Source organism: Leucopleurus acutus (genome assembly GCF_964270905.1).
Source record: "Leucopleurus acutus genome assembly, chromosome: 17".
NCBI classification, from domain to species: Eukaryota; Metazoa; Chordata; class Mammalia; order Artiodactyla; family Delphinidae; genus Leucopleurus; species Leucopleurus acutus.
The window spans coordinates 8,668,023-8,679,522 of record NC_139159.1 but is presented as its reverse complement, the minus strand read 5'-3'; the positions used below and the strand labels follow the sequence as shown (position 1 = coordinate 8,679,522).

Sequence of the window (11,500 nt, the reverse complement as noted above, 5' to 3'; positions counted from 1 at the left end):
TTTGGCCAGTCTCTGGCATCGTGCCTTATGTATTTGCGGAGCTGTTATTCTATAAGATCTGAGCCAGAGGCACGCCAGTTTTTTGCCAGTCATGCTGAATCTGCCATCCTTCCACCCTTCCACCTTGTATTTTTACTCGGAGTCCCAAGTGTGGGTCCAGGAAGAAGGGCTTTTGGTTCCTCCGTGGAGCAACAAATACATCTGCTTTATGTAGCTAGACTTGATGAAATTGGAGGACCCTAGAAACTAGTTTCAGGATACTTTTCTTTGAATAAGGGACCTGATTCCAGCTCAAGAGAATGGTTTTCATGAAAGACATAGAAATTATTATATTAGTTATACACACACACACACACACACACACGCTATTAGATCCTTCAGGCAAATATAGTTTAAGTAAAATTACCTTGCAGAGAAATTGAATCCTTGAGATTCTTCCACTTTCTTTTTCTTTTCTTCACTTCTCCAATGCTTTCTAAAGACTCCTAAATCACATTAATATTTCCTTTTATATACCGTAGAATTGCCATACGTATAATCAGTAGTTATTCTCTAATTATTTGATTTTTCTCCATGCTTAGTTTCTTTCTGGCATTAATTTTGAGATATAAGAAGACTCAATTAGTTCTATGAGTTCCCTAGACTAGGAAACTTAAGACCTAGCAACAGCTATTACTTAAACGCTATTTTTTACGAAGAGAATTTGGCAACAAGTACAACCAATCCTGATAGAAAATGTAAAGAATTGAAATGAAAAAAGGAACTATAAGTTTCTTAGCTAATATGTTTTCAGATTATTTTTCCATATTATAACACAGTATTTCCAATTCTAATCTATTTTTGACTAGATTTTAAAATTACTTCTTCTTATATGAATTCATTCTATGTATTTATGATACAGATACTAGCCAGGTTTATTTTTTCTCTAGTAATATAAAGTCAAGCTGTTTGATGAAAATGCCAGTTCCTTTACTTGTTGAGATACAACTCATACGGGAATAATTGCTTTGGGAACCCTTTGAGTACAGAATGCTTTAAAAGTGTTCTTGTATTTACCGACATGGCCCTCATTGCAACACATTCTACTAATGTAAAATGAAAACACACAACTGAATCATCAGGATCAGTTGAAATTCACTTTTTCCTCTAGAGAAGAATTTACTATGAAAAATAAAAACAGGGAAATACTCATTTTTAGTTTGCAATAATACAATTTCATTTAGGAAGACCGCTTACAAATGAGAGCCACTTTCTAGGAAGCAGGTAAAATGCGACTTTAAAACAGTGTTTTAGTAGGTATACACAAGTCTGGAAATACTTAATTTGGAAAGCATTTAACTGGAGGTTGCGAAGGGTCAACACGAGGGGAAAAAAAACCAACTAGGACAAATCTTGTCCTCAGGTTCTCACTTGCAAATCCCAGTGGTGAAGCCAATGGAAAGTTTATGGAAATATCTGAAAGGCACATTTGGCCTAGTTCAAAAGCTCTCTTAAATTAGTATTTTAATACATTGTCCTAGTTAAGTCTTGTCTTTATGATCCTTTTAACATTGCTTCACCCAGGGTTCATTCATAGCTGACTCAGAAATCACAAAAATGAGGATAGGCTAACAAGAGACCTTTGACCTTTTGTTTACTTTCGGAGGTAACTTGACTTCCTAATCTTCTCCACCCCAATGCTGAGAAAAGGCCCTATGTAAAGAGATTCATGGATCCAAGGTAAGCTTTGCGGTTTTTTTTGTTTGTTTTTTGTTTTGTTTTTTTGTGGTACGTGGGCCTCTCACTGCCGTGGCCTCTCCCGTTGCAAAGCACAGGCTCCGGACACGCAGGCTCAGCGGCCATGGCTCACGGGCCCAGCCACTCCACGACATGTGGGATCTTCCCGGACCGGGGCACGAACCCATGTCCCCTGCATCGGCAGGCGGACTCTCAACCACTGCGCCACTAGGGAAGCCCAGCTTTGTGTTTTTTAATGCTCATAAAAAGGGGAGTAAAAACAGATGTAAAATGTATAATACTGGCACTTAGCTTGGGAGAGTTTAGTCCCTGAAACTAAATTGTGTGTAACTGACAGTATCTAATGTCATGAATATTGTCATAAGTTTTATTTTATAATACTGAGTATATAAATATCATTGTAACTGTTTCTTGCATTAGAAGGAGGAAGTGAGGAAACCTCTAACTTCCTGTTATCTGTATTTACAAAGCTTCTATTTTGTCCTTGTAAGATACACAGCTATGTATCTTCTCAATGGTACTAAATTTCGTTTCTGGAAATGCAGGAGCAAAACATCACCTCACGACATTGTGGAGTCAGTTACCAATGAAACTTGATTTCCTCAGAGAGGTAGACCTTGTTAAGTACCCACCATCAGGTTTTTTTCAGACCTATCTTTGCAGGTAGGACCAAAGCAGCTTCTGGGAGAAATCTGCTAAGAGAAGAAGGAGCCGGCGAGACATTCTCTGCTCAAAACTAAGCCTTGTCCTGGAAGGATAATTTGGACCATACACTCTGGAGCCAGATGGACCGAGTTCATATCCCTGCTCCATCATTTACGAGCTCTGTGATATCCTTACTTTATGTAACCTCTCTGGGCCTGAGTTACCTCATCCCTAAAAAAGGTACACAACGAAAGGGTTTTATCAGAATTTGAGTTCAAATATCTTGAGCATTGTTTTCTCAACTTAGTTCTCATTATGATTTTATATTAAGTTCTTTCACTTAGATTTGTCTCTTAGCCCAACTCTCCCCTCCCATTGATAAGGGGGCCTGTAGGGGGAAAAGCTGTGTGAAGGCAGAAGGAGACGGTAAGCTAAAAGCTGAAAGAGCTGCTTTAGTAAAAGTCTGTGAGCTTCCCTGCCCCTGCTCTACCTTGGTAACTATCTAGCATTATTTCACAAAAAGGAGAGAGAGGCCTTCTCCTCATGATGCAACACAACCCTCGGTGGGCTTCTGTGAATCAGAAGAGGCGGATGAGGCCAGGGACCTGCCAATGCGGGGTGGCAGGGCTAGAGAAGAGGAATAAAAGCAGATGCTACTCTGCAACCATGTCTCTAGTTCCTCTGCCCTCTCGAGACACTCCCAGGCGGTGCTCGGAAACATGGTCAAGAATTGGGGCAAGGTGTTAAGCAGTTACCAGAAATGTATCAAATCACCAAGCATGTCTGGCTTCTCTGTTACACACCAGGCATTGTGCTGGCAACTGGCGACACTAAAAGATGATGACGATGTCCCTGACCTCAAATCCCCGTCTGGCTCATCCAGGGACCCAGATATTTTAAAGACCATGTGTGGAATTCAGAAGCAGCTGAAGGCCCAGGAAATGTGCGACTGCACGGGGGACCCACGGTTGGCGGCATCAAGGGAAGAGAAACGTAGACGGCAGCTCGGAGGAGAGAGATTTCAGACAGAGGGTGCCCTGCAGGGCAAGAAAATGAATTTTTGCTTTACATTTACATTTGCACCTCTTAACTAAGATCGTCTGAAAATGTTGATGGCACAAACGAAGTGAAGTCCTGCTTTAAAACCGAACAGATCAACTGCTTATGGCTTAAGCATGTAATTAGTCCTAACATCACCATTTCAGAAATGTCCTGACATTAATACTGACGAAATACAATTTTTTTCGCAAGAAGGGTGGGTTGCATCCCTTGGCGTCTGTGTGCACAGAGACGTGGGACAGGAACAAAATTCCAGGAGAAAGGCCAGGAGGAGGTGGGCTCCGTCCAGACGTTGCACACGTGTCGCCAGTCCCGCCCCCGGCGCCCCGCCCCCGCGCCCCGCCCCATCCCGATCGTACAGGGTCCGCCAACGCTCGCGAGAGCCCTCTCGCCTTCCACGTCTGCCACGTTCCAAAGGACCGGGACAGACTGGAAAGTCGAAAGCAGCTCGCGCTCGCAGGCGGCTGCGTCGCGCCAGAACAGCCCTAAATCTGTAGGGGGTGGGGGAGCGCGGCCGGGTTCCGTCCCCCTCAGAGGAGCCCTTGTGATTGGCTTCATGTCCCGTCACTCAGCTTTCCGCGGGCGGGGAGGAGGCGGGGCTCAGGCGAGAAGGGGCGAGGCCTCGGGCGGGAGAGCGGCGCGCTCTCGCGTCGGGAGGGCAGTCACCGGCTCGGCGCACGCGAGGGTCGGGCGCGCGCAGGAGGCACGCGGGCCAAAGTCCTCAGAGGCGCTGCGGGCGGTGCCGAGACACCCGCGCGGCTGCAGGAGCCGCAGCTCGCACCCGCTGCAGCGCCCGCCGCAGTCAGCGCGCCCCGCGCCGCCCGCGTCCCCCACGCCCTGAGGGAGACCCCCACCCCTCGCCTGCTCCAGCGGTGCGCGCCATGGCCCCGCGCAAGAATGCCAAGGGCGGCGGCGGCAACAGCAGCAGCAGCAGCAGTTCCAGCAGCCCGAGCAGTTGCACCAGCGGCGGCAGCAGCAGCCCCGGGGCCCGGAAAGGTCAGAGGCGCTTCGGGGCCGGGGTCCGGGACCGGCCCTGGGGATGAGGCCCGGGCGGCGGGCGCTGCGGGTCCACCGCACGAGATGCCGCGGAGCGTCTCCTCCATCCTCCGCGTCGTTCCTCCTTTGGCCGCGGGGCGGAGGCCGCGCTCGGTGGGCCTGGCGGGCGGGTTGGAGGGGCCGGGCCGAGCGGGGTCCGCGGCCTCGGGTTGGTCACGCCGGGGAGCCCCTTCCCGGCCGATCCTTCACCTGCAGTGCGCAGCCGAGATGGAGATCGTATTGATCTACTCTTTCTTGGCTTGCCGTGTAATTGGTGATGGGAGTAAGAGAAACAATTTACCTTTGCCGTACATATTTTGGGGAGTTTGGAAATGAGCCAAAGTCAGAGAAAATAAGTTCCTGCCAAACCAGCAGCTTTTAAGAGCAACTCAAAGGAGAATATTCAATGAGGGCTGCAGGGGTGAGTGTGTGGGAGTGATCTGAATGTTCTCGAAGATTATCTTAGATACTTTTGCTTTTATGTAGCTTTCTTATGGTGCGAATACTGGGCGAGCTTCTCTGTTTTTTCCCTTTGTCTTTTAAAAGAATCTATTGGATATTCACCTTTCTCTTCCATGTGCTTATCCAGGAAAGTGGGAGAACAGATGTTTTAAATCTGTTTCATCTCATATTTCAGTGGTTCTCGGTTTCTTTTATACGTCCTTTGACTCATATTTAGGATATTGAAACTGCAGTACACATGTGTATTGAATGTGAGCTGTAAACTTTCTTCTTTGAAATGATTTTAGATTCTTTGTTTCCTGAGGTCTACAAGTAATGTATTTATATGTATCAAGAAAGTAAATCAGAATACTATAGTCATACTTTTTTTTTTTTTTTTGCGGTACACGAGCCTCTCACTGCTGTGGCCTCTCCCGTTGTGGAGCACAGGCTCCGGACGCGCAGGCTCAGCGGCCATGGCTCACGGGCCCAGCCGCTCCGCGGCGTGTGGGATCTTCCCGGACCGGGGCACGAACCCTTGTCCCCTGCATCGGCAGGCGGACTCTCAACCACTGCGCCACCAGGGAAGCCTTATAGTCATACTTTAAAGAACTGTTTTTTAAATGGCACTTACCACTATCCGACATTATTTAATTTCACGTGTATTGCCTTCCTGTCTCACCCACTCCTTGTTCACCCCTATTCCCAGCTCCTAGAGTGCGTCTGGCCCTTAATAGTTGCTCAATAAATTATTTGATTAGTGGATGAATAACTTTAAATGGTAGTGCAATTAAAATCATTGCATAAATTTACACTCTGAGAACTAATATTTGTAGAGAAAAAGTACAGTTTGAATTTCAAAACAAGCATGTTAATTTACCTTTGGCGTAAGTGAAAGTTTGTGTTCCTTTGCCACTTGCCCTTAAATGCCAGTCAGTTGACTTAAACAGGCAGACGGGTAGATGCACTGTCTCAGGCAGCTCTGGCTACCCTTTTTTTTTTTTGAGTTCAGTTATATTTTATTTTTTATTTTTATTTTTTTTGTGGTATGTGGGCTTCCCACTGTTGTGGCCTCTCCCGTTGTGGAGCACAGGCTCCGGACGCGCAGGCTCAGCGGCCATGGCTCACGGGCCCAGCGGCTCCGCGGCACGTGGGATCTTCCCGGACAGGGGCACGAACCCGTGTCCCCTGCATAGGCAGGCGGACTCTCAACCACTGCGCCGCCAGGGAAGCCCTGGCTACCCTTTTTAAAGTTTCTAAATGAGAAGAGCCCATTGGGCAGCTTAAGCACCAAGCAGAGAAAGCTGATAAGACTTTAGTGTTAATTGTTTTCAAAAGTTTTCTGTAGCTGTTTACAAGGAAAGCACATCTTTGTTCCATTTTGTCCTTTGCAGTCGTGGGTAGAGTGGGTTAACTATCTGAAGCAGTTGCTTCATTATATGGCCTGTTGTTGGTGGGAATTAGTATTAGGAAGTGTGTATTATATTCCCACCTCCAGTGGTTCAAGAACTAAACCAGTTTTAAAAGGTAGGTAATACATTTAGGAAATGTTAGGACCTAAATGAATATATTCCAGCTTTCATATTCAGGCATTTTAGAGCAAGTTCTGTCTGTATTTGAGGATCTACAGCCTTTTAAGTATTTTACACATCGATTCTATAATTGTTATGAAACAGACATAGTGTATAAAAGAGAACATGTAAAAGAGAGAAATATCTGTATTACCAGAAAAATCCCCAAACAGAGAGTTGGTATTGGAGTGTTGCGTGTTACATAATGAGCATTCTTTTTCTGCAGCATTTTTTTGAGTAAATGGTGAGTTCTGACTGTGTGCCAGGCGGAAGGCACTGAAGATGGTGAGGATTCTCTCAGTTGTGAGCAGTAACACTGCAGTGTGAATCTTTTTATATTGGTTTCTTATAGTAGGGTGTACCGGAAAGATCGAGCCACTTCTCTTTCGTTGCTATGTTTATTGGGTCACTGATGTGTAGACATTGATGCCCAAGTCAATCCCATGTGCTGGGGAAATCATAGAAGCTGAAGAAATTTTAGCTGTGGTGTTACGGTGAGGCCCAGAAAGATTGTCTGGCTCATTAAAGGTTATGTACTTCTTGGAAACTGAACTAGTTAATGGGTGACCCAAGACTAAACCCAGGTTTTCTCTTATTCGATCATTATATTATAGTACTGGACTTTAGGTTCTCTAATTTTATAAGATTTTATGGAAATCTTAAAGTAGATTATCTATTAAGTTTCCTTCTGGCTCTCTGTGTCATGTTACACCTAGTTATTTAAGAAAAGTGTTCTTTTTGTCATACCACTGATTAACTTTTCTTTTACTAAAATTATGTGTGAAACAGTATATTTGAAAATCTTAGTTTGAGAAGAAGTACATGGGCTCAAATAGTGTGTTTTTTGAGATGTTTTGCATTGAGAGTTTGAAGTTGATGTTGGTCACATTAAACATTATTATTTCTTAAATCTGTGCATGAAAGTACAGTGGAAAAAGGACCCAGTCCTTAGAAGCATGCATTTTAGGGAAAATGTGGTTATCTGGACTTCTGTTTACCTTGGTGGTCATTTTTTTCAAAAGTGGTGCTTTGAAACTGTGACTTTGGGGATTTACATAACACTTGGATTTTTAAAGCAGGTGTCTGTTTTTTGTTTAACTCTTCAACTTAAATTGAGAACATTAAATATCTAGTTTTTTGCAGAGCTGTTTTACCTTTTCCAGTTTTATTCTTTAAAATATAAAACAAACATGAGTAAATTGGACATTTTACCTTTAACTTGCATATAAAATCTTGACTTGCATGGCCAGTTGAGGCCAAGGGAAACCTCTTTCAGATTCATTGATTTGAAAATCTTGGTTAAAAAGGATAATGATGTGCTTTGGGACTTATTTTGTAGTTACAGACACTGGTATGTATAATGTTTTTGTTTAGCTTTTCCCTTTGGAATATCAATCAGTCTTTCCCTGTAGCTTCTAACTTGCTACAGGAATGGAAACATCTGTTTATTTTGTCTAATAGTGTCGTGCTACTACATCATGCTTTACCAGTAGGTGTCACTGTAGAACAATTTTTCCTCTTTCAATTTGAAGCTTCAGGTTATGTAACACCAACTCGTTTTTAAAATTTAATCAGCCCTGTACATACTCAAAACCATTGATGGACATTACTTAAAAAATGCTCAGCCACTGCTGTTTAATTCTCTAAAAATCTCTAACAAAAGGTTTTGGATTTAGTAGCAAGAGTTGGCCGCTAGCAGTCTTATTTCTTTAGGCTTACTGTATTCAGAATTAAGTGCATTGATAGACTGTAAAATTTATACATTTGCAGATATTTGATGGGTGTTAATCACTTAGAATTCTTTTCCTTCCTTTTTACTTTCAGTATTTCTTAGACTACTTAGTAATTAACAGATACAGTACATTGCTGATGGCGCCCTTGAATGAGGAGGCCTTGGTGAAATTCCTTCTTTAGCCAAAGAATGTCAGTTAGGGCCAGTTGCTTAATCCTCCACCAGTCATTCTAGAATGAAAACATAGGAGCGCCATAATTCTTCCACTGTAAGAACTGTGTGCTGTTTTGTGTTCAGATGAACAGCGTTTTGACCACCTGGCCAGATTGTATGAAACCAAGGGCTAAAAAATGTTCTGAGGGAATTCTTGAACACAATTTTAACAACCTGTTTTTGGCTTAAGAAGTAAAAGGAGAGTTCCATACTTTAGCTTTGCTCTAAAATCGTGTGTCTCAGAGAGATTACTAGGAAATGAGAGGTTCTGATTTTCAGCAGATTACCAACAGGGTAAGTTGGATAAAGGGTCATGTGGGCTCTCCACTCTATTTTTAGTTAGTATTGGCAATTTAGCCCCTGCATTCTCTGGTCCCAGTAGAATAAACCTTATTTTCTCCAGAAAGGCAATGCAGTGTAGTTTGGGAAAGTCTGATGACCTGGATTCGCATCCATTTAAGAATCGTGTGGCAGGTCACTCAAAATTTCTAATCCTGGTCTCCAATGGAAAGAATTATTCAGAGCTGTGATAGCACTAAAATCAATTTTACATGCCTTCCTGTTCCTCAGATTTTTCATTAAAGTACCTCTAATGGTAAAGGTGAGTATAAAACTTTGGAGAATATATAAGGCTGTAGAGCGAAGCAGGCTACTGCATGCTTGAAACTTTATGATTTATTTAAAGAAATCATTTTCTGTTATATTGTGTAGCATCTGTTTAAGTGAAGTGGATGTTCTAGAGGTCATGTTTATACTGGGCTCTGAGTATCACTTGACACATTTCTGTCTACCTCTGGGGGTGTACGTATCCCATCTGCACATCACCCTTTGAGTTGCTGATTTACCCTCTAACCCCTCCCAGATCTGTGCTATCTTCTGTTACTGGAGCTCAGATATATTTCAGTCTTTTGATGCTACTCGTGCCTACTGTTTTAATATCATGAAAATATGCAACTTAGTTTGTGTCTTGGGTACTTCTGCATCTCCCACGTGGTTTGACTTCATTCTGTACTAAGATACAGAACATTTTAAAATTCACTTCCTTTAATAAATCTTGTATGTACATAGAACCCATCTGCAGTTTACCCAGATCTCTGGGGAAAGCCTCAGCCATCTGTCAGGAGACGTGAGTGTGCTCAGGCTGGCTCCTGTGTTTCCTGCCCCAGCGTCCGTGCCTGTTAGGATGTTCATTTCTTCCTGTCTTCATCTCTGTGTGCCGCTGTAGGGGCACCTATTCCAGAGGCGAGCGCTTTAGCCATTTCACTTCCTCCCGGTAGTGCTGGGAGTCAAGGGGGTATTTCCTCGAGAGTCATCATTATTTTTTAATGAGGGTGCTTCAGGCATTTGGTCGGCATTTAATATTTGTTTTTCAGGGGTGTGTCTTGCTTACCTCTGGCTGATGTGGATATCTTTTAATGGCAAATCAGTGAGTGTAATTTAGTTCTCATCAGATTGATGACACCTGAGGACAGATTTGCTGTAGATAACCCGTTAGACTCAAAGGAAATTTTGAGCTTACTTGGTGAATAAATCTTTTTTTTTAACATCTTTATTGGAGTATAATTGCTTTACAATGTTGTGTTAGTTTCTGCTGTATTACACGGTGAATCAGCTATGTGTATACATATATCCCCATATCTCCCCCCTCTTGCGTCTCCCTCCCACCCCTCTAGGTGGTCACAAAGCACCCAGCTGATCTCCCTGTGCTATGCGGCTGCTTCCCACTAGCCATCTATTTTACATTTGGTCGTGTATATATGTCCATGCCACTCTCACTTCGTCCCAGCTTACCCTGCCCCCTCCCCGTGTCCTTAAGTCCATTCTCTACGTGTGCGTCTTTATTCCTGTCCTGCCCCTAGGTTCTTCAGAACCAATTTTTTTTTTTTTTTTAGATTCCATATATATGTGTTAGCATGTGGTATTTGTTTTTCTCTTTCTGACTGACTTCACTCTGTATGACAGACTCTAGGTCCATCCATCCACCTCACTACAAATAACTCAATTTCGTTTCTTTTTATGGCTGAGTAATATTCCATTGTATATACGTGCCACATCTTCTTTATCCATTCATCTGTCGATGGACACTTAGGTTGCTTCCATGTCCTGGCTATTGTAAATAGAGCTGCAATGAACACTGTGGTACATGACTCTTTTTGAATTATTGTTTTCTCAGGTATATGCCCAGTAGTGGGACTGCTGGGTCATATGGTAATTCTATTTTCAGTTTTTTAAGGAACCTCCATACTCTTCTCCATAGTGGCTGTGTCGATTTACGTTCCCACCAACAGTGCAAGAGGGTTCCCTTTTCTCCACACCCTCTCCAGCATTTTTACTTGGTGAATAAATCTTTAGAAAAGATATTTACATAAGATCTTTTGAAGGACTGGGGCTGTTCTTTGGCCCCCTGCGAGTTCCAGGTGGCTTGCCTAGTCGTTCTGGCTGTAGCACGACTGCTCTCATGTGCCATAGAGGCTCTCTGTGCTCTAACGCAGGTGGGACTGGGGGTGGTGGGCGGGAGGGTGTCTGGTTAGAGTGGAAACCATTATTGCTGTACTTGGAGAGGTGCCAGCGTTTCTCTCCTGCATGTGTTCCTACAGATTTAACCCTGTGACTCATTCTGTAAGGAAGCCAGCAAGCAAGTCTTAATTTTGAGTAAGAAAATATGACTTGAGAAAATAATTTTATTCTGTCACCAGTATTGTATAGCTGCCATTTCTCATATCTTATATAGGTTTCACAGCCTTTGCTGTCCTTCCCTAGTGCAGACTTGGTGCTGTCTTGTTCTCTCCTGTCTCTAACTTCTGGTTCTTGTTTATTATATTGCTAATACACAGTTTCTGACACTATCTTTCACACTCTGTTTTAATTCAGTTTTCCTGAATGGGTCTCCTGGAAAGTCTTTGATTGGTCTTAGGTTCACAGGTAAATTTTATTTAGAAGTTAATTTCTTTCCCTTACATGAAAATAAAAATCTGTGTTGTGAGTGTTGATTGAAAGAATACCTAACATTTAACTTTTCCATTCTTTGAATCAAATCAATTTGAATAAGATGGCTGTCACTTACTGA

General features: G+C 43.2%; 1 protein-coding gene across 3 annotated transcripts in view; it reads left to right on the top strand.

The window, feature by feature from the left end:
- Positions 1 to 4,141: 4,141 nt before the first annotated feature.
- The window catches only part of ASPH (aspartate beta-hydroxylase), a 207,742-nt gene continuing 200,383 nt past the window's right edge, over positions 4,142 to 11,500 (top strand). The window contains exon 1 of one of the 3 annotated variants that reach the window (XM_082859065.1): positions 4,142 to 4,437. In XM_082859065.1, coding sequence (XP_082715191.1) covers positions 4,323 to 4,437 — 115 coding nt within the window. In that variant the 5' untranslated portion in view covers positions 4,142 to 4,322. The remainder of the gene's footprint in view (positions 4,438 to 11,500) is intronic. The other 2 variants (XM_082859064.1, XM_082859063.1) reach the window with 2 other exon arrangements.